This window comes from Mesocricetus auratus, unplaced genomic scaffold, assembly GCF_017639785.1.
Source record: "Mesocricetus auratus isolate SY011 unplaced genomic scaffold, BCM_Maur_2.0 Super-Scaffold_100015, whole genome shotgun sequence".
NCBI classification, from domain to species: Eukaryota; Metazoa; Chordata; class Mammalia; order Rodentia; family Cricetidae; genus Mesocricetus; species Mesocricetus auratus.
The window spans coordinates 55,060,464-55,084,427 of record NW_024429198.1 but is presented as its reverse complement, the minus strand read 5'-3'; the positions used below and the strand labels follow the sequence as shown (position 1 = coordinate 55,084,427).

At 41.1% G+C, this 23,964-nt stretch overlaps 1 protein-coding gene across 1 annotated transcript in view; it reads left to right on the top strand.

The window, feature by feature from the left end:
* Nucleotides 1-23,964, top strand: part of Tpgs2 (tubulin polyglutamylase complex subunit 2) — a 55,045-nt gene that overhangs the window by 5,299 nt on the left and 25,782 nt on the right. The window contains exon 2 of the mRNA XM_040757966.1: nucleotides 17,152-17,231. Coding sequence (XP_040613900.1) covers nucleotides 17,152-17,231 — 80 coding nt within the window. The remainder of the gene's footprint in view (nucleotides 1-17,151; nucleotides 17,232-23,964) is intronic.

The following is a 23,964-nucleotide window of genomic DNA, read 5'->3' as shown; positions in this document are numbered from 1 at the left end:
GCTCACCAGTTGCGTGGCATCCCATTCATCAGCAAACCAGTTAGGTAAGTTTCCCCTTTGGTCAGTGTAAAGGTTTCCCTGAGTCCAAGGAAATGATCATTGAGCTTCCGGCACCTCTTTGGTATTCTTGGAGGTGGCAGCTGGCCCTCTTTACTTGACCCCACCCTTACCATTGGAGCTGTAATCCTGCAGTTTCCTGTCTCCTGTCTTCTCCCACCTTCCCTTCAGAGCTTCCTGGAATCCCACAGATCCACTAAGCCCTCACAGCTTTTGTGGCTCCATTCTCCAGCTGTTTCCTGTGGGTGAGGCAACCCCCTAATCCTCCTGCTTTTTTTCCCCCTTGCCTTCCAGCCTCCACAAATGCTCTGGCACTAGGTACCAAGACTCTCCTTGGGCTTGGCCAGGCTAAACTCTTGATCCCCATTGAATGTGGTGATGACTCACTGAATGGCTTATGTCTTTCCTCTGGTCCTCTCTGAGACCTGGTGACCCTTGCTGTAAGCATTGTAGCTCCTATGGAAAGGTATCCTGGCAGTTGGGAGCCAAAGAATTCCACAAAAGTTTACAGTGCTACTCCAGGGGAAGGTTTCCCCATGCAAGTTTAACAACTCTGCTCTAGCAGGAGAGGGCTTCCGCAGCAAAGTTATTACAGCTCTGCTCTACAAGGGGAAAGATTCCCCAGCAAAAGCATTATAGCTCTCTTCTGCTCCTGCAAAAGTTGTTGCAGCAAAAAATGTCACACTTCACAACAAACCTCACTCAAAAGATTTATTAGAAAGGAAGAATCCAGGAGGGTGGCTGCCTCCAGTGAGAAAAAGCAGCAAACTGAACAGGGTACAGACTGTGTACAGGATTTCTTGAGGGTGGAGCTTTCCACGTTGGCTTGGGATTGGTGGGATTCCATGCTCCAGGATTAGTGGGATTCTGGACCCTGACTCTGGGGTAAGCTTGGGGATTGGTGCAACTTCAGGCCCTAGTGCCTGAGTCAAGTCAGAGTCAGCATGTTTTTGGCCCAGGTCTTAGGTGGAGTCAGGGTCAGGGTGCTTTTGGCCCAGTTCTCAGGTCTAGTTAGGGGCAAGGTGTTTTTCCTCGGCCCTTCTCACCCTTCATCCACGAGTACAGGTTGCAATGCCAGTTTTCCTTCCCTCATCCATGCCAACAGTGTCTGCCATACCGTCTCCTTTCACCTTGAGATGCCTTTTAGAAAGCCTTCAGCCTCTCCATCTGGCACTGGACCTGAAGGGCCCTAAAATGTTTCACTTTTGCAATCAAAATTGGCCTCGATACCCCATAGATAATCAATACAGAGGGCCACCTACCCTCCTACCAGCACCCTAGATTGATCCTAACATTGTTTGGGACCTTTGCAAATACTGCTAGCTATGGGGGAAATGAAAAGAAGTTCCCCATTCCCTGTTTCTCTGTTTTCTGCTCGAGCCCTGTTTTTGCCTGGTACTCTACCCCACCTCCACATGGTGTAAATGACCTATCTTTTAATTTAACATTGATGCCTCTGTAAGTTGATTGCAAAGTGGAATCCTGGGGCTGGACCTAGCTGGAGGGGGAGGAAGCAAAGGAGTAGGCCAGCTGTAGCATGTACATACCCTGCTCACATTCTTCCCTGGCTGATGCGTCTCTCAGCATCCTAACGGTGAAACCCAAGCCAGATGATCCGTCCACTGTTTTCCATCACACCAACAAGCCGCCTCCCCTTATCAGCCTCAATGCACAGTCCCTTCTTTCCCTCTCCAGCCTATTCAGTCTTCCCTTCTACCTCCTCATGGTAAGTCCAAGTCGATCCTCTCAGGTGCCCTCTTCCCGCCCTTGGTCCTCCCACTACTCAGGCCTGCTCTTCCGTGGGGCTGCCTTTACCTTTACTCCCCTACCCAGTCTAACCAGCCACGCTTCTCCCTTTGTGGAAGCTTGCTAGGGTGGAGGGCTTGGTTAGGGTACACATCCCCTTCTCTTTAAGCAAACTCCTTCAAAGAGAAAAAAGCTTGGGGTCCTACACTGCTAATTCTTCCTTCCACCTTTTTAAAGAATTCCAGTATATTACCCACTCTTATAATTTCACCTTTTTTCCATTGTATAATTTTAGCTTCTTTATCAAAAATCAGGTGTTCTTAGGTGTGTGGGTTTGTATCAGGGTTTTCAATTCAATTCCATTGGTCTGCCTGTCTATTTTTGTGCCAATACCAAGCTCTTTTCAGTACTGTAGCTCCACAATAGAACTTGAAGTCCGGGATGGTGATGCCTCTGGAAGTTCCTTTATTGTACAGGGTTGTTTTGGCTATGCTGGGTCTTTGTTTTGCCATATAAACTTGAGTACTGTTCTTTCAAGGTCTGTGAAGAATTGTGCTAAGATGTTGATGGGGATTGCACTGAATCTGTAGATTGCTTTTGGCAAGATTGCCATTTTTACTACGTTGATCCTACCTACCCAAGAGCATGCAATCTTTCCATTTTCTGGTATATTCTTTAGTTTCTTTCTTTGAAGAGTCAAAGTTCTTGTTATACAAGTTTTTCACTTGTTTAGTTAGCATTACCACAAGGTATTTTATGTTGTTTGTGGCAGTTGTAATGGGTGATGTTTCTCTGATTTCTTTCTCAGCCCATTTGTCTTCTGTATAGTAGGGCTACTTTTTTTTTTTTTTTTGAGTTTATCTTGTATCCTGCCACTTTGCTGAAGGTGTTAATCAGCTATAGAAGTTCTCTGGTAGAATTTTTCCGGGTCACTTATGTAAACTATCATATCATCTGTAAATAGTGAAAATTTGACTTCTTCCTTTCCAATATGTATCCACTTGATCTCCTTTTGTTGTCTTACTGCTCGAGCTAGAACTTCAAGTGCAGTATTGAAGAGATTTGGAGAGAGTGGACAGCCTTGTCTCATCCCTGATTTTAGAGGAATCGTGTTGAGTTTCTCTCCACATAGTTTGATGTTGGCTGTTGGTTTACTGTATATTGCTTTTGTTATGTTTTAGCATCTTCCTGTTATCCCTAATCTCTCCAAGACCTTCATCATGAAGGGGTGTTGGATTTTTTTCAAAGGCTTTTTCAGCATCTAGTGAGATGATCATGTGGTTTTTCTTTTTCAGTTTGTTATATGGTGGTTTACATTGATGGATTTTTCTATGTTGAACCATCCCTGCATCCCTGTGATGAAACCTACTCGATCATGTTGAATGATTTTTTTGATGTGCTCTTGGATTGATTTGCCAGTATTTTATTGAGTATTTTATATCAATGTTCATGAGAGATATTGGTTTGTAGTTCTCTTTATTAGTTGTGTCTTTGTGGTGCTTGGGTACCAAGGTAATTGTAGCCTCATAAAAAGAGTTTGGCACTGATCCTTCTGCTTCTATTGTGTGAAATCCTTTGAGGAGAATTGGTATTAGCTCTTGTTTGAATTTCTGGTAGAATTCTGCACTGAAACCATCTGGCCCTGGGCTTCTTTTGGTTGGGAGACTTTTGATGACTGCTTCTATTTCATTAGGGGTTACAGGTCTATTTAATTTGCTTTTCTGTTCTTGATTTAATTTTGGTAAGTGGTATCTATCCAGAAAATTGTCCATTTCCTTTAGATTTCCGAATTTTGTGGAGTACAGGTTTTCAATGATCTGATGATTCTCTGGATTTCCTCAGTGTCCATTGTTATACCCCCATTTTCATTTCTGATTTTGTTAATTTGCATGTTCTCTCTCTACCTTTTGGTCAGTTTGGATAAAGGTTTGTCTATCTCGTTGATTTTCTTGAATACTCAACTGTTGGTTACATTGATTCTTTGTATTGTTTTCTTTGTATTGACTTTATTGATTTCAGGACTCAGTTTGATTATTTCCTGGTGTCTACTCCTCCCCTGTTGCTTTCTTTTGTTTTGGAGCTTTCAGTTGTTCTGTTAATTCTCTAGTGTGCCTCTTCTCCAGTTTCTTCATGTGGGCACTTAGTGCTATAGACTTTCCTCTTAACACTGCTTTCAGAGTGTCCCGTAAGTTTGGGTATGTTGTGCCTTCATTTCATTGAATTCTAGGAAGTCTTTGATTTCTTTCTTTATTTCTTCCTTACCCAGGAGTGATGCTGCTGAGCATTGTTCAATATCCATGAGTTTGCAAGGTTTCTGCAATTTGTGGTGTTGTTGAATTCTAACTTTAAAGGACTGTGGTCTGAATAGCTACAGAGGGTTATTCCAATTTGTATCTGTTGAGGTTTGCTATGTTGCTGAGTATGTGGTCGATTGTAGAACAGGTTCCATGTGGTGCTGAGAAGAAGGTATATTCTTTTGTGTTTGGATGGAATGTTCTATAGATGTCTGGTAAACCCAACTGGATCATAACTTCTGTTAGTTCCTTTGTTTCTTTGTTAAGTTTCTGTCTTGTAGTCCTGTCCAGTGGTGAGAGAGGGGTGTTGAAGTCTCCCATTACTGAACATTTAGTAATGTTTCTTTTACTAAATATGGGTGCCTTTGTATTTGGTGCATAGATATTCAGAATTGAGACTTCATCTTGATCAATTTTTCCTATGATGAATATGAAATTACCTTCTTCATCTCTTTTGATTAATTTTAGTTTGAAGCCTAATTTGTTAGATAGTAGGGTAGCTGTCCTCAGTATTTTTTATTTTAGCCATTCTGACAGGTGTAAGAATGATATCTCAGAGTCATTTTGATTTGCATTTCCCTGAAGGGAAAATGCATTTGAGTTTCTTCAGTTGAGAATTCTCTGTTTAGATCTGTACCCCATTTTTAAATTGGATCATTTGTTGTTTTGTTTCTTCAGTTCTTTATATATTTTGGAGATGATGTCTCTGTCAGATGTGGGGTTGGTGAAGATCTTTTCCCATTCTGTAGGATGTCATTTTGTCTTATTGACAGTGGCCTTTGTCTTGCAGAAGCTTTTCAGTTTCAGGAGGTTCCATTTATTGTTGCCTCAGTGTCTGTGCTACTGGTATTATATTTAGGGAATGATCTCCTGTGCCAATGTGTTCCAGGCTACAATGTACAGATTCAATGCATTCCCCATCAAAATTCCAACACAATTCTTCACAGACCATGAAAGAACAATACTCAAGTTCATATGGAAAAACACAAAACAACAACAACAACAAAAAAAAAAAACCAGAATAGGTAAAACAATACAGGTCATCAATTTTTCCCATTGAGTAATATAATACAGGAACTTTTGTACAATAAAGGAACTTCTGGAGGCATCTATATCCCTGACTTCAAACTCTACTATAGAACTATAGTAATAAAAACAACTTGGTATTGGCATAAAAACAACAAGTGGAATCAAATTGAAGACCCTGATGTCAATCCACATACCTAAAACACCTGATTTTTGACAAAGAAGTCAAAATGGTACACTGGAAAAAGGAAAACCTGTTTAACAAATGGTGCTGTCATAACTGGATGTTGACATGCAGAAGATTGCAAATAGTCCCATAGTTATAGCCATGCACAAAACTCAAACCCAAGTGGATCAAGGACCTCAACATAAATCCATCTACATTGAACAGACAGAAGAGAAAGTGGGAAGTAGTCTGGAACACATTGGCACAGGAGATCACTCTTTTTGTTTTTTGATTTAACATTTTCATTCACCGAGGTATCTTCAGTACCTAAGATTCTTTCTTCCACTTTTTCTGTTCTGTTGCCTCTGAGGTTCCTGTTCCAGTTCCTAAATTTCCTTTCCATTTCCCTCAGTTTGAGTTTTCTTTTTTTTTTTTTTTAATTCTATTTCTACTTTCAAGTCTTGAGGAAAGGGAGCATGTGAGCTGGAGTGTGGCCTGTGATCAGGGGCTGGGGAATAACTTTGACAACTTAATAGGCACCAGTTATATGCTAATGTAAGAACCATACATTCCACTTGCCAGAGATAAGAATGTCTCCTTGTTATTAGCAAACAGGAAGTGTCTTCAAGCCCCTGAGACAGTGGAGGTTTTGTCTAAATGCCTGTGTTATGTTATGTGACTGGTCGTGGGACCTTTGGTGGATCCCATGGCAGGTGAGGGACAGACAGACAGACAAAACTGCAGACAAAACTTATATGGAAAGTTTATTGAGGTTAAATTTATTTGGGGGAAGGAGAGAATGAGAAGGAGACAGAAACACAGAGATAGTGACCTGCCTCCTCAGAGAAATGACAGAAAGAAAGCAAAACTGGATGGACTTTTCTTCTTAAAGGGACCTTCACACCTGCTTACAAAACCAGGGTACTGTTTGCTGTGTGCCAAGGTCACACACTCTGCCAGGTCCCCGAGGGATGGGGCTAGGTTTGCCTGGATTATGGCTTTCCTCCCTTCTCTTTTTATTGAAAGGGTGAAGATTTAAGTGTATCAGGTTATGGGATGCGGGTGTCGAGTTCTCAAGACTGCTTCCTGCTGAACTGGAGGGTGCCAACCATCCGTGGGGGATCTGAGAAAGCCGTGCTGCTGCCATGCCCTGGGGTAGTTAGTTGATTGCTGTCCAGGCTCTATGGAACTTTCTGGCACCTCCTAGACCTGACAAGATGTTGGCAGAGCTGAGGACAAGGTTTAAGTTTAGGGAAAATTTTTTCTTAGGTCCTGGTAATTGAGGGGAAAGGTGGGGGGCTTAGGCTGTTTAGGACCTGGTAATTGAGGGAGGGATGCATCTTACCTGTCAGGTGAATCCAAGTAAACTTCCTGCAGCTTACAAGAATTCTTCTGAGTTTGTGAAAAGATAAATTTTGCTGTTTATAATCTGTATTGAAATCGGTATTGTAGAAACGTAGTATATTCATGTTAGAAATGTTTTTGGTTGAAAACATTGATACTCTTCCTTCCATATGGAAAACTGATATTTTTAGCACAATGTAAAGCATCTTTTAAGTCTATTGTTAGAAAATGACCAAAGGGAATTTAAAATCTTGATCTTTAGTTATGATTAGATAGTGGTATAATATGATGTTTTGTACTCTGTCAGAGTTGGAGTAATAGCTTATCTGAACTTTATTGATTAATGTTAAGACTATGAACAGTAGCATAATGAGAGAGAGAAATCTGACAACTTGCATTTGCACACCTTAAGTCACTTTCTTAGACCCTGAAACATTCTTAGATCCTCACATCTTAAGCTATCTTACAACACCTTTTATTTAAACAGAGGAATGGTAAGAAGTTATACTGAAATCTGTTTCGTGAGTTTGTCCCTCTTTTGCCGTCTGGTAATAAGGTAAACTTAGTATTGGCTTTAGGGGAGTGAGGGCTGTGACTTGAAATTTTACACAAAGAACTGAGAAGACAGCTGAAACCTTAGCTGTTGCTTTAAGCTGGCAAAGCTGCCAGTCATCAAGAGCGTCAGCTCTTAAGAAGGATAAGTATTACCTGAATTAATAATTAAAAAAGGACAGGGACTCCTAGCTGGCCGCCACTCCCAGGGTCCTCCATAGTTGTTGAGGGCAGTGGCTTCAGGGCCACATTTCTCTTCTGCTGCTAGCAAGGTGCCTGCCAGGCTTCAGAAGATCTGTGAATTAGGAGTTTTCAGGCAAACCAGCCTACTGTTGGCCTAGGCTTCTAGAGGCAGTCAGTTCCTCAGTATCCTGTTGTCCACGGTCTGAAGAGGTCTTTGCAGCTGTTGAGGTGAAAGGCAACGTTGCTCATTGAAACAAGTTGCAGATGGAGTTTCTTCTGTGCCCAAACGTCTTTGGAGAAGATAGGGGTGCTGCCCCTGTCACCTGGCAGAATGCAGTCAGGCAGGACTCTGGTCAGCCTAGGGTTCCATGGTTGCCTAGTCTGCACAGGTACAAAGGACCCCTTAAGAGAAAGACCCCCGCTGTAAAGAGAAGCCTTTTCCTTGCCAGCAGCTTGGTTTTTCCCCTGCCAGTCGCCTGGGCTCTGCCGTGTTGTAGTACCCAAATAACACACAAGACGCTGTATTAATTATGAAGCTGTTGGCCTTGCTTGTTTCTTGCTGGCTAGATCTGACTTAAGTTTTTATCCCATAATTGCTAATCTAAGTATTTTCTCTTACCGGAGAAGTTTCCAGGCTTCTTATCCCTATGGCAGTTACTTTTTGACTCCCTGTGTTTCTCCTACTCAGAGTCCTCCTGAACTCCCAGTCCCACCTATCTTGCTTCCCTATTGGCCAACAGTGCTTTATTGACATATACACATGACTTCCACATCACCCCGCCCACTTACACTCTCTTTCCTGATGTTCTCCTGGGGCAGACAGGACTTTTCCTGTCTTCCTCTTCTCTTCTGTCCTCCCTCTGTGTCTCTGTGTCTCTTTACCTCTTTTCTTTTTCTTTCTCCCTTCCCTCTCCTTTCTAATAAAACTTCTCACTTAAGCTCTGTCCACCTGGCGTGTTTGACTCTCCATCTTGTTTATCATAACAGTAGGCATAGTCCATGAATATGGTAGGGATAAGGTCCAGAGGCTGCATTCCAGAGTCCCAGAGACACAGCGTGGACCAGGGCACAGACTGACCCCCGGGGAAGTCAACCTGATTGGTCCCGGGCAGTGGGGAGTGAGTGGGCACACCTGTTCTTACATCATCATGTAGAGACAGAGACCCAAAGGGCTATGGGCACAGAAAGACACTTGGTTCCCCAGTACTGGGGTTTTTAAACAGCGAAACGAATTCTCAGTCAACGGAAGCATGGCCATGAGAAGGGCCCTTACCAATTCCAGTGATCCTTAGTTGGAAAAGCTACCAGATTGAAGGATTCCAGCGAGGCAGGACAGAGCCTGATGCGTTTTTCACAGCACCAGTGTTATGATATGGTTTGAAGTGGACATAGGCGGATGGCAGAACAAACAGCCAGAGAGAGAGACAGAGACAGAGACAGAGAGACAGAGACAGAGAGAGAGACAGAGACACAGAGACAGACACAATTAGACAGACACACAGAGAGAGAGACAGAGAGACAGAGAGACCTGCCTCAGAGAAATGTGTGAAAGAGAGCAGAATGACCTTGGGAAAAGGACTTTGTTGGGAGATCAAACATTCCATTATAGAATATTGCAGGTTTTTGTATGGTTTAGTTTATCCAAGTAGCTAAGCCTTAAAAGTGAACAAAAATGAAACTCTACAGATATTACTGTGAATTTGAGTAGACTTTAGGAATTTATAAATCTTGATCATCAAATATACTTTATTTATCGAGCATATATTACCTTTCTAAATTTTCTAACAGCTTGATGTTAACTCGTATAGAAGTAGACAGGTCATGCTACATGATTCTATGGTAGTGGGAATTTTTTCCAAAGAACTATTTTGTTTAAAGAGGCTATCTTACATACATTTTCATCCTTCAAAGCCTGCACAAAACTTCCCAAAGGAAAAGGCATAAGGGAGCTCCCATAGCACATAGTGAGAACCATTAAAAATCAAAGTGCTGGAGAATTGTAGTCCCCAAAGTCAGGATGCATCAATGGTGGCTGGCCATGCAGTTCACTCCAAGTGGGGAATGGGATTTGGAGGAGAGCAATAGTTGAAGACCTGCAGTTAGCTTTCCTCTTCTTCCCTGTGGTTTTCCAGGGATCGATTGTCTACTGGAGTTAGGGTGGGGAATAAAGCTCTGAGTAGGGGGAGTAAAGTTAGTAAGTAGGGGAAGATCTGTGTGATCCACTGGAGATGGAGGCAAGGGAGTAAAGGAGGTTGCATCAGGTGATCAGGGATGCGGCTGGGGGATTGGATTTGGGGAGAGGAGTAATAGGTGAAGATGTGCAGTTAAACTACCTGCTTCCCTGACTGAGATCAATAGAAAAAATTTAAGACCTACAAAGCAATAGATACCTGACACATCTGCAAAAGGAATTCAGCTTGAAAACAGCATGAAAGAAGCCAGGGACAAAGTATTATAGCATGAACCATTCTGTTTCCTTAAGGGATTCTATTTACGTGAAGATCCCAAAGCTGTAGAGTCTATAGCAGATTAAGGGTTGCTAGAGGCTAATGAGAGAGGGCTCAGGAGAGTGACTGCTAATAGAGATGATGTTACTTCTCAGTGTAACTATATATACAATTCCATTAAAACACTGAACTCACTAATTTTATGTGATTTAAAAGAGTGAAGTTTATGATATGGGAATTAGGTCTTAGCAATGCTATTTTTAAAAATAAGCATTCTAAAAAGTAGCCATTATAAGAATTCTCACTCTGAACCACCAGTATTGTGAAGCCTAGGAAATACAAAACCTTTGATGTGTTAAATGATAAAAGGGAGCTTATTTGGGTAAGCTTAATTAAGTCAGAGATGCCCTTTAAAATAAACTCTTAACAAAAAGGAATGTCAAAGAGGTATGAAGTATGGGATGGTTTGTAATGCTCTTGCTTACTTAAAGATGTATGGAACCACTTGACAGCAAGTAAAGGCCTTCATAGCAGTAACAATGGTCTTAACAGCGATTAAGAATATGTATGCTACAACTACAAAGAGTTGACTTCTTTGAAAATGTGAATGAGCCTACAAGATGACCCCATGCTCCAGATGAGAGCACAATAGCTGACAACTGAGCAGTCAGCGCAACAAGTGCTGTGATAGATCAATTAAGTGTAGAACCCAGTCATGCTATGCCAGACTTCTGAGCTACAAAGTTGTGAACCAATAGGATGGTGTTTAAAGCCACAGGTTCATGCTGATTACTTACCAATAGAAAACTAGTACATTCCCCAAATGCCTTAAATAAAACCAAGCCAACAAACAGAAATAAGCTAGAGAGATGGCTCAGCAGCTGTCCACCTATGCCACCCCATCCCCCACCCCCTACCCCTGTACTGCCTATCCCCACCCTTAATGTCTCACTTTGTCCCTGGCTTCAAGTATACACTTGCCCAGCTCTCTAGTTTATGTAATAAATTGTTAGCTGTTTTGATATTCTTATCTAGCTAAAGATTGTCTTTATCTTCTTCCTCTGGCTCTTACAGACTGTGTTGTCATTTCTTGTATCCCAGAGCCTTCAATAGGTGTTTGTTGGGTGTAGGGAGGGGGGCAGGTTGTGGCCACAGTTCTTGTTATGTAAATGACATCTTTCTGATCTGTAAATATTTCCCAGTTCTTAGAAAATTATGTTTTCTGAGCCCACAAACTAAAATTATTAACATTTTTCAAGATTCTTAATTGCAAGTGATAAAATCTAGTGTAGCTAGATTAAAGCTAGAATTACAGTTTATCCAAGGATCAACTAAGAGGCATGGACCTACAAAATCATTGGGAAGGGTAAAGTGAGAAACTTATTGCAAAAGGGAGATATTGAATAGGAAATACCTATAACTAGTGTAATGTAGCTGGGGGAAAAGAAATTACTCTTGCTACTGCTAACCACCAATACAGTGACTCCTTGAAATTAGAGTACCTCAAATTATGTTTCTGAGAAAATTGACTTTCTCTATTTGCCTGCTGCCTCACCTACTCATTACTTGTCCAGATTTTGTGAGAGTGACTTCACCTGAGGGACTTAGTTTCGTTGGATTCAGAGAATTGTAGTCATTAGCTGCCCAGTCTCTAAATCACAAGAATGCAAATTTGGAAGGAACAGAAGTCAGTCTCCACTGAGTCAGTATGCAGAAATTGCCACATCATTCCACAAGGACCAGATCAACTGGACATTATTTTTTGACATCTATAATGTGTTCAGTCTTCATAGACTTCCTGCCTCTAACTGCTATAGTACTCAGGGTCATTTTTACCTACATCCTGAGTAAAGATTATCCTGAAGCTGTCATGGTTTTTAACATTTGTTTTGTGTATCTAACTAGCAGTGTTTCCTTAAACAGTTTCTTCAAATTTAACTAAATTTTTAGTACCTAATAGTAATTTTCCCAAGCTGAGGCCATAGCAGGTCCTCAGTAAATCTTGAATCATTGATTGTTAAATCAAAAATTGTATTTCTTTTAAGAAGTGTGTTCTGCTTATGTATTGCTGGTCTACTCCAAATACACAGTAGTTTGAAAGAAATTAGTTAACAGCTCTTCTGGGTCCAAGGGTGACTGGGTTTAACCGAGTACTTCTCATTTGGGGTCTCTCATATGTTCACAATTAAATCATGTCTATAATTGTCTGATGGCATCTGCACTCACGTGACTGCTGGCCCCCAGTGTCCTTCATGGTTTCTGTTTCCAGTTGAATAGGTTGGGTTGTGTAATGGCTCCAGATTGAAAGAAAGGGAAAGGAAAACTTTCTGTCCACTTAAAGTGTACGTTCAAAGCTGGCACAGTGCGTCATTGTTGATTTTACTGGTTGAGACAGTTACAAAACAACCCCAAATTCAAGGAGGTGGGAATAAGACTACCTTGCAAAGGAGAAATTGTATTAGAATGTAAAGAAGTAAGGAGCTGATAGCACCCAACTTTAGAGTGAGTGACCACAGGGAGCTGAAACAGTGGATAATGTGTGTGTCCACTTGTAACCTTAGACACCAGCCTACCCTGTTTGCATAGTCAACAAACATCACTGTACAGCTGACGGAATAGAAAGCATCTTCCATTCCAACATCCAGAAATGCAGAATGGCTCTTCCGTGTTTTCTGACTTTAGCACTATGCTTTCAGTGTCTTAGAACACTGAACAAAAGTAGGAAAAAATAAGTAATTCTATAGTTATTTTTAGTGTTTCAGAACACTTTAATTTTTGCTTCTTCTGCCAAAGACAGGAGTAATATTTTGTCTTAAATCAGAAGGAAGTGAAGGTTCATCTCCATCATGTAACTACTGACCACATAGAGACTAGAATTGGTAGAGTCCTGAATTCTCAGTTCCTACATTGATTTGATGCTGCATTCCAAGATTAGAATTTTCTGACAACTTGAAGAAATTTTTATAATTCATGGAAAGGGTCCTAGCATAGTCATAGGATCAGTCATCCACGTAAACTTGTATTAAAAATGCCATATTCCTAGAGATTTTAAAACTCACTTCTGGGTCTGGAGAAATGGTTTGGTGGATTAAATCTTGCAGTGCAAGCATGAGGAGCAAAGTTCAAGTCCTCAGACCCACATAAATGCTAGATGGGCATGGCAGCCCACCTGTAATTCCACCCTTGGAAGGTGGAGTTGGGATCCTTGGAGACTGGCTATCTAGACTTGCCCATATTAGTGGGCTCTGGGTTCAACTGAGAGACTTTGAGTCAATGAATAAGGTAGGACGTGATCAAAGAAGACTGAAATCAACCTTGAGCATTCACATGTATATACCATACACACATAGGTGTGCAAATCAAAAACTCACTTTATTATATTTTTATTGATATTATGCTTAGTTAGACCTCTTATAAAAATAGTATATAAATCAAAATGTCATGTCATTAAGTATGAATATAGTATTTACCTTATATAGTATCAGGAAAATTGGAGATCACCGCAAACCAGAGTAATATAAAGTGGTTTTATGGTGGAGGTGGAACTTGAAATACATGTAAATAGAAGCATGGGCACACGTGTGTGTGTGTGTGTGTGTGTGTGTATCAGAAAGGAGATAGAACATAACTGAACATGAGTGCAGATTTAGTTTGGCGTGATTAGAGGCATAGAGACGATAAGAAAACTGATACTGGAGCAAATGATTTGAACTATGAAAGATAAAATCAAACAAAAATATATTAAAGCACCTATTTGGCCAACCAAATGTGTTGTACAAGGTTGGATTGAAAACAAAGCTAAGTGAGGGCCAGATTTGTTGTAGTATGCTGAGGACAGATCAGAATAAGAAGAGGGTTTGTGGGTATGATTTTTTTTTATCATGGATTACACTAACCATAGCAAGGGTGATGGCAGTGAGAATAATACATGCAGTATCATAGAAAGTACATAGACAAGCAACTCCAGGTATCAGGAAAAGAGGGACCAGACGTCCAGCTGTTTGTACTAAGAGAATGCATGTGGTGCCTTTATTGGCCAGGAGAGTGTGTGTGTGTGTGTTCATTGCAAGTGCTAAGAGGTCTCCCTTGTAGGAGGGAGGAGCTTTATATACAGGTTTACAGCACAGTGGAAAAACCCCAGGTAGAAGAGAGTATGTTTTCCTCCTGCTAGATGTTGATGTCAGAGGGTCAAGGCCAGGACAGTAAGCCAGGACTAGAAAACAGAAAGCACTTGGACTGGAAAACAAGTTGCACTTGTAGGCTGACCAGCAACTCACAGAGACTCCATGGGGCTGGGGCCCAACATCTCCCCCCCTTCTTTATATATAAATTAGCACCTATCTCAGGTGACTAGGATGTTAATGTTAATCTTAGTATACAAAAACAAACATTTATAAACAATATTTGGGAATGTGGACGTCGTTCTTTGCAAACTACTTCCTGCTGTTAAGGGGCATGGAAATACCATGGGGATCATGACCAAAAAAAAAAAAAAAAACCCAGAAACCTGTTGAAGTTCTTGTTTTTGTGTTCTGTAAGGCTGCATCATCTCAGCTGTTTTAGGTGTTGGATCACCTGGGCCACTGCTTCAGGTGGTCTTGCTTCTTCAAACCATACTAGTCTGGTAGGAACCCACAGCTTTTTATGTTCTGTGGAAACAAAAGCAGAAATTCTTTTCCCAAGTAACCTGTCCTTATATTTAAATTTAGAAGTCAAAGCATTTTCAAAACATGCAAGTTGGATTAATTTAGCAACATTAATAATCAATTGTCTTTTAGCAGTTTTGTTTCTTTCTCAGCAATTAAACAATTTAAAGACACCACAACTGTACAGAGTATCCAGACTCTCTGTGTATTTTCCATTCTATATACTTTTATCTTTTCCTTTTCTTTTACTTAATACCAGTACCTCCTTCATTAACTGTTACCAATTTTCAATTCACCCACCTTTAATCCATCCTCCAACTGAGGGCGATCTCTCAGGTTCCCCTTTCTTTCCTGACCTTGGGGTCAGGCGAAGGCCTGGAGATTTAATCCAATCCACCCTCCAACCTAGGGTGATCTCTCAGGGTCCCCTTTCTTTCCTGACCTTGGTGTCAGGCAAAGGCCTGGAGATTTAATACAATCCACCCCCCAACTGAGGGCGATCTCTCAGGGTCCCCTTTCTTTCCTGACCTTTTTTCAGATGAAGACCTGGAGATTTAATCCAGTACCCCTAGCTTGGTACCCCTTTTTAACACATCTGCATAGCCTTACTGGCCAGCCTTTTAGATCTCTCAGTTCCCCTTTACTTTCCTGACCTCAGTGGATCAGGCGAAAGACTGGAGATTTTTTATTTTATTTCTTATTTTACATTTTTTTTTGAGACTGGGTTTCTCTCTATCCTTTTGGAGGCTGTCCTGGAACTGGCTCTATAGACCAGGATGGCCTCGATCCTACATAACTCTGCCTCCCAAGTGTTGGGATTAAAGGCGTGTGCCACCAACACCCTGCTCTCTGAAAATCATGGCGAACATCCTCCCAATCTGGGACATTTAAGCCTCCCCCAATAATGAACCATGGACTCGCACGTTCAATCCATTTTAGAAAGCCTTCCATGGTTGTAGTCCCCTGTTCTTCAAGTAACTTTTTTATGTGATACTGTAATTTAAACTTCCAGGGACTATTTCCCATTGTTTTTTTTTTTTTCCTATTTTCCCCCATCTGTCCCTGGCTGGCAAAAGGGACGACCCCATCCACGTACCTCGCTTTCACATCTGGGTGGAACCTCCAATTGTCGTGTCCGCTGCAAGCAACTCCAGGTATCAGGAAAAGAAAGACCAGATGTCCCGCGAGAATGCATGTGCTGCCTTTATTGCCGAGAGAGAGAGAGAGAGAGAGAGAGAGAGAGAGAGAGAGAGAGAGAGAGAGAGAGAGAGAGAGAGAGAGAGAGAGTGTGTGTGTGTGTGTGTGTGTCTTCATTGCAAGTGCTAACAGGTCCCCCTTGTAGGAGGGAGGAGCTTTATATACAGGTTTACAGCACAGTGGAAAAACCCCAGGTAGAAGAGAGCATGTTTTCCTCCTGCTAGATGTTGATGTCAGAGGGTCAAGGCCAGGACAGTAAGCCAGGACTAGAAAACAGAAAGCACTTGGACTGGAAAACAAGTTGCACTTGTAGGCTGACCAGCAACTCACAGAGACCCCATGGGGCTGGGGCCCAACAGTAGTATGCTGAGGACAGATCAGAATAAGAAGAGGGTTTGTGGGTATGATTTTTTTTATCATGGATTACAGTAACCATAGCAAGGGTGATGGCAGTGAGAATAATACATGCAGTATCACAGAAAGTAGGTAGACTTTGCATTAGTTTACTAGAGCTGCCGTAAAAGGTACCACAGACCTAGTGGCTTAGAATGATACCAGTTTACTCTCAGAATTCTAGAGGCCTACAGTTTGAAAGTAAGGTTGTTTACAGAGCACTGGGAAACCTGTAAGGGAGGTATCATTTCCTTTTGTCTTTTTGGTAGTTGGCTGCAGTGTTTATGTTCTTTGTTTTCATATCCTCTACACATCAAAACTCCAGAGTAGCAGGCATTGTTCATTGCACCCTCTCCCCAACCACAGTTCGCATTTGTTTGTTTGTTTGTTTAGGCATTGTTTTCTTATGCAGCCCAGGCTTGCCTGGAATTCACAAGCATAATGTAGCATTGACTTCTGGTAGACCCAACTCACTCACTCTAGCAAGTACTTCAGTAGAAGTTGGTACCACCATGCCTAGGCCTAGCTTTTAAATCCTGAACTCCATCAAGTAGGATGATATGCTCAGAGGATGAATTTTATTTAGAACAAAGTTAGAAATCTTTTTTTTTAATCTGGTTTTTTGAGACCTGGACTTTCTATGTTGTCTTGGCTGTCTTGTAACTTCCTTTGTAGACCCTATTGGTATCAATCTCACAGATACTTGCCTACCTGCCTGCCGCTGATTCCTGAGTGCTGGATTAAAGTCTTATTTCTTATAGAAAGTTAGAGGTACTATTCCTTATTCCCTTTAATGGTAAGTTACCAAGAAATCCAGTGTGAAAACACTGACCATTCAGAACCGGTATTGTTTAACTAGATAAATGTACAGGGTGGAGGTGGCTGAGTGGTGGTCTTCCTGTGAAGTGTGCTGTGTCCTACACGGGTATGGTACTCGGCCTTTGAAGGATCAGCCTGTCCTTTGTTTTGCTCACAGGGTGTGTAAGTGCCCATCAAACGGATTGGATAGACATAGAGCAGCAATCAACACTTAACCAACCTAAGTAAGTAAGTGTGAGAAGGCCAGCTACAACTTTGTACTGTACTTTTTCTTCTTCCAGAATCTTCTCCAGGTGTGACAGAAGTGAGCATAATAGAGAAGCTGCCTGCTGAACGTCATATGATTTCTTCATGGGAACAAGTAAGTGTTTCTGTGTTCAGTCTTCATCTCCCAACAAATAAAGGTCAATTTAAATGCCCCTGGGAAGGAATGATTAGAACAAGAAACTTATTCTATCAGGTCACAGCTGCCTTTTATTTCATTCCAATTCCCAGCAAAGCGTCTTCTCTAACCCTGGTAATCCTGTGGAAGCAGTGGATGTTTAGGTTGTGTACATATACAACAAAACTACAAGTCCGGCTGTGGAAGAAAAAGATGCCTGTTAGTATGCATCAGGCCAGACAGAAGATGGTTAAGTGTTGCAGAAAAACACTAACTGGATCTGTGCCTGGTGCCTCCCAGTTTTCCTCTGTTAATTAATCAAACTTAAATGCTTGTCATTAACAGGACTTTTCATGGTCTGTATATAATCAAAGAATCTGCCTCTGAATTTTCACAGCATCCCAGGGCCAGGAGAGCTGCATTATTATTAAGCATCTTGGTGACTTTGCATAGTTAGAGTCCGTGACAATTCTTGGGCTAGACTCTCCAGGACAGTGTGCTGATAATGGAGTATAACTCACAGAGACCCCACGATTTGGCAAAATGCCCCTCTTTCAACCTTAGATTATGGTCATAGAGTCTAGGTTTTCTTGTGGATAAGTCCTTCACATACTCCTGCTGTGAATATATTGTAAGCATTTACCACATAACAAGTGACGATCCCTTTCAGCACCCCAAGCTCCTACTCTTCTGGTAAGTGCTTCATTTCCCCCTCGGCAGTACATTGACAGCTTCCTTCTTAAAATCTAAATAAAGAAAAGCAAAACCTTCAGTATGTTCCCCTTCTAACTGTTTAACTGTCCTTTGCATGAAAAGCATGTAGAAAACATGTCTAAGTCAGGGTTCAGGAATTATTTTCTGTTAAAGGAACAAGTAATAGTTCAGGCTCTGTGGCATCTCAGTCTGTCACAGCAACTCATTTTTACTATGGGAACATTGAAAGCGGCCATCAACATACAAGTGCATGACGATGAGATAATATTTATATAAAAAAGAAGTGATACGACAGGTGCAGAGGGCCTGTGTGCTCTAATTTTCCAGGCCCTGGTCTGAACTATTGTCCCTTTGTCACCTCTCAGTTACTCTCTAGCTGTCTACAGCCTCTCTTCCTCTACTCCCGCTCTTTGGCACTACTCTGTCACGTCATTTCCTTGTCTACTTTTGGTATCAGGGTAGTGCTGGCTTTGTAAATGAATTCGGAAGGGTTGCCTCGTTTCAATACATTTGGATTGCACTCGGGAGGCAGAGGCGGGCAGATCTGTATGAGTTCAAGGCCAGCCTGACTTACAGAGTGAGTTCCAGGACAGCCAGGATTGTCACACAAAGAAACCCTGTCTTGAAAACCCAAAGATAGATAGATAGATAGTAAGTTGCCTGGTCCTGCTGCCATTTATCCCCAAATGAACACACAGAGGAGTCTATTAATTATAGCCTGTTGGCCAATGACTCAGACTTCTTACTGGCTAGCTCTCTCTTATTTAGTAACCCATAACTACTAATCTATGTATTTCTACATGGCCTCATCTTACCAGAGAACGCCCAGAGCATCCTATCTTCCCGGTATCTACATGGTGTCTCCTTGCTGTCTCTCCCTGTGTCCTCTCCCCAGCCTTCTCCTCATCTGGTAACACCATGTATACTTTCTGCCTGGCCACTGACCAATCAGTGTTTTATTCATCAACCAATAAGAGAAACATATATACAGAAGGACATCTCCCATCACTAAGATCTTCAATAAAGCCATACATTCCTGGATTTTCTTTGTTGGGCCACTATTACTGCCCTATTCTTACTCGTTATTGGTCTATTCAGGCTTTCTGAGTCCTCCTGGTTCTAATTTTTTGTTTCATTATAAATTTCCTCTAGTAATTCTGGTTTATTCTTTTCTCATTCCTTTGTTGTATTATTAGTATATGTATTTGAAGTCTTATCTGTATGTGTCTATAGGCACTTTTAGTACTGTTCGCTGTTAGTACTGGTTTCGCTATACCTTGTAGGTTTTATTATTAATATATTTTAATTTATATGTTACCCTTTGTGGCAATTTGAAAAAGGAAGTGGTGCTATTAGGAGATGTGGCCTTGATGGAGTAAGTGTGGCCTTGCTGGAGGAAGTATGTCACTGTGTTGGTGGCTTTGTTATACTCAAGATACCACCTGGTGTCTCAGACCACTTCCTGTTGCCTGTGAGTCAACATGTAAAAGCTCTCGGCTCCTTCTCTAGCACCACAACTGCCTGCATGCTGCCATGCTCCCTGTCATGACGATAATGTGAAACAGCACCACAATTAAACTCTTTATAAGAATTGCAGTGGTCGTGGTATTTCTTCACAGCAATAGAAACCCTAACTAAGACACTCTGGTTTTAAGAAATGTTTACATTTCTCTTTGATTTCTTCATTGATTTGGTTTTCTCTGAAGAGAATGTTGTTTAATTGATATATTTGTGTTTTCTTAAATCCTTCTTACTGATTTCCAGTTTTATTCCATTTTGGTCAGAATTTTCTTTGAATTTCATGAGACTTGTTTTATAGCTTATAAGTTCCTTATAGAATGTTCCATATTCTAATAAGAAAAGTGTTATTCTGCAGTTTTTGGTTGAAGTGGACTATAAATGTATGTTATGTCCATAAGTTCTGAAGTATAGTTTAACTCTGTTTTTATTTTACTTTTATGAATGATTTGTCCACTGATAAAAGTTATCTGTGGATAAAATTGTTTCAGTGCCTGACTGTTGTTAAAACTGAGTCTGTTCCTCTCTTAAGAGTAAATATCTTTATTAGATATTTGGGTATATGCATTGTGGTGGTTTGAATGTAATTAGCCCTCATAATCCCAAAGAGGGTGGCACTCTTAGGAGATGTGGCATCGTTGCAGTAGGTATGGCCTTGTTGGAAGAATTGCGTTACTGTGGGGGCGGGATTTGTGGTATTTTTTGCTTACTCTGCTCAGTGTCACAGTCGACTTCCTGATCAAGGTGTAGTCAGCACCATTTTGCCTGCACACTGCCAGTGCTCCCCACCATGATGACAATGGACTGAACCTCTGAACTGTGAGCTGTCACCTCAACTAAATGTTTTCCTATGTAGGAGTTGCTGTGGTCATGGTGTCTCTTCACAGCAATAGAAACCCTAACTAAGATACACATATATTTACAATGGTTGCTTCCTCTTATTGAATTGATCCAATTTCCTTTGTATAATGACCTTCATCTCTTTTTAAAGTTTCTGGCTTAAAATCTATTTTATCTGATACAAGTATAGCTAACTACTCTTACTCACTTTTGATTTCTTTGCATGTTATGGTGGTCAGCTTTCCATTACTATAATGAATACATGATATAAGTCAATTTGAAAAGAGGAACATTTTATTTTTACTCATGGTTTTGGAGATTTCAATCCATAGTTTCTTGGCTATTTGTTTTTGGACCTTTGTAAAAGTGGTATATCCTGGCTGGAGGGTGTAGTATAGAAAGCTGTTCAGTTCATAGCAGTTGGAAGACAGCGAGAGGTAAGAGGCTGAATTCCACCATTCCCTTTAAGGGCATGCTCCCACTGATCTAAGACTTCCAAATAGATCCCACCTTTTAGGTTTTAGTAAACTACCTCCTCTGCCTTTTCTTAGGGAGGACTTTGAAAATGCTTTGTGATTTGTCCTAGGGATTTCATACAACTCCATGGCCTAGGTTTTCCATCCATAGAGAATATCCTCTCTAAGAAGACTTTAAGTAGATACATTTGTACTCATAGCTTCAGAGTGCCAGTAATATTTTCATGTGCCTTCTTGGTGGCCTTCATGAGAAACCTTTTATTTAGTTATATTTGCAACAGGCACTCAGATTGCCAGTTTAGCAAACACAAACGCCTGTTTCAAAATTAACATCCACTATCCTATGCCCTTCCAGATAAAGTACTTCAGTGGCAGAGGTAACAGTAGCATACAGGATTGTGTAGAAGTTGGCTGGTGAGCAAGAGACAGTGGGCAACTCCTCCTTCTCTCCTGAGGTTTAGACAGTTCTCATGAAGAATTTGTAGGAATTCACTTGATGGTTCCCAAAACTGATGATGTAATAGTAGAGTTTCTAGTGGTTACATTTTTAGAGTAGTTTACATAAATGTGTAGTTAGACTCAGAGGAGAAGAAGCATTGAAACTGGAGAACTGTGTATATTAGAGAACCCTGCATTGCACTGGAGTGTGTGGCTTCACTGTTGTAGGTCTTCCGGCTATTCTCTCTCCTTGACTTTCCTTTTAGCCCTCCCTCCAATCTTCATTATGTTCCCTCTTTCATTCACTTCCTGCCCATTATCTTCTTCCTCCTTCCTTCCCATCTTCTACCACCAAAGGCAGGGAACAAGAGGAAGAAGAGTGAGTCTGCATTTGTTGTGGGAAGCTGGTTGTTCTCCCCAACCCCAGGAAAAGCAAACTTTATATTGGCTGAAAGAGAAATTAAAATAGCAGCAGTTGAGTCACTGACCAGGGCAGATAAGTCACCTAAAAGTAGTGCCCTGGAAACTTAACCAAGTAAAGTCAACTATGGCAGGAAGCCCTGGCAGCAGCTTGGGTATCTGTGACAGAAAGACCTGCAGCAAAGCAACCCTCAAGACCAGGCCAGGACCTACCAGTCATTACATTAGAAGGATGGTGTAGACTTGGTGTTTTTAATGACATTTGGTTTACTTCACAATTTATATGCTCAGGGTAGTACTTGAAATATTTTGTTTTGGTAGTTTCCCTGGTTTATGAGTTTTGAATAATTCTATAAGAAAAAAAACTCAGTACAGGTGTGGATAGCTCAGTCAGTAAAGTACTGACACAGCATGAGGACCTGTGTTTAGTACCCAGAACCCAATCGGGATGGGGGAGGGAGCCAAGTGTGGTGGATGCACTTGTAATCCCAACCCAGTGAGAGTCCTTGTATCAAAAAGCAAAAAGGTAGACAGCACCCGAAGAATGACACCCAAGGTTGGCCTCTGGCATCCATGGGCACATACTTATATCATGCATTCACACACACACACACACACACACACACACACACACACACACACACGCTTGTATAAAATAATGTCTTTCTTGGCTGGTGAGACAAGTACTTAAGCAAATGCGTAATTAGTACTACTAGAATAGCAAATGAGTAATTAGTACAACTAGAATTCTCCAGCCTTACTTAAAGATGACCTTACCAGCCCTTTTCTGAAGGAATCTCATTGACTATCTGTTAAGAATAGCTGGAAGAGCTGAATATAATGATGCATTCTGCAATCCCAGCTATTCAGAAAGCTGAAGCAGAGGAATCGTCAGGTGGAGGACTGCCTGGACTACAGAGCAAGACACAGGCACACATATATATCATATACATATATATGTATATATTATGTATGTACATATATGTATATCTTATATATGCATATACACACATATACATATATGTATATATGTTTTATACGTGTGTGTTATATGCATATATTTTTTGTGTATGTGTGTATATATAAATAAAATCTGTACCCCTACCATCCTGATCTTTATACTATTCCAAAAAAAGGAAAAGAAAAAATGCAGAAGCCTCCAGGTTCTGTTTCTCTACCAATAGATGGCACCAGCAGTCAAAATCTGCCAGTGGGTCCTAGTCTCTTAGAACTACAGAAGTAATCTCTGGGTTTTTTTTTAATTAAAAAATTTCTTTTCACACAATATATTGTGTTCATGTTTTTCTCTTTCCCCAATTTCTTCCAGATTCTCCTTACCTCTCTGCTCACCCAACTTTACATTCTTTACCTTTTCCTTGTTCTGTGTCTTTCAAAAAATAAGAAGCAGAAACCCTACAAAAAATGAAAATCAAAGCAAGCAAAAGACTAATACGACAAAAAATGCCAGGACAAAATGTAATGAAACAAAATGTCTACAATACTTCTATTGAGTTTGTTTTGTGCTGGCTAGCTACTCCTGTGCACAGGGCCTTCCCAAAAGTGTCATTGATATACCTAGTGAGACTCCACTGGAGAACACTGGTTTTCCCTTTATCAGCTAGTATCAGTTGCAGATGAATCCTTGGTCAGGGATGGGATCCTATGTCTACTTTCCCTGGTCAGTGCTGGGACACTGTCTGACTTGAACCTGAACAGGTCTAATGTGTGTTACCACAGTCTCTGTGAGTTCCTATGTTCTTCAGTCCCATTGTATCTTGAAGACACTGTTTCCTTGAAGTCATCTATCACCTTTGCCTCTTATTCTTCATAGGACCCTGAGCCTTAGCTGAAGGTGGGGGATTGATGAAGACATCCCCTTTAGGACTGGATGCTGCAAAATCTCTTATCTCTCACTTTCTGCACATTGACCAGTTGAAATCTCTGTTAATTAACATCTGCTGCAAGAGAAAGCTTCTCTGATGTGGTTTGAGCAAGGAACTGGTCTATGGGTATAGTTGTATGCCATTAGGAGTTATTTGCATACAGAATAAGCAGTGGGTATTGTCTTAGACATGTCTAGTCTTGGGTTCTTGGTCATTTTAGCAGCATCAGGTACAGATTCCATCTCATTAAATCCAATCAAAAAAGTGAATGGTACTTGCCCCCCCAAGCCCTCTGCTTGAGGTAGTCGGGGTTCCACCCAGGTCCACCTCCCTCTATCCCCTCCTTGGAACTTCCTAGATCTTCTCCAAGTGTAGTGGACCCTCTCTGACAGCCCAGACTATCCATAGTCTTCCCGTGTCACA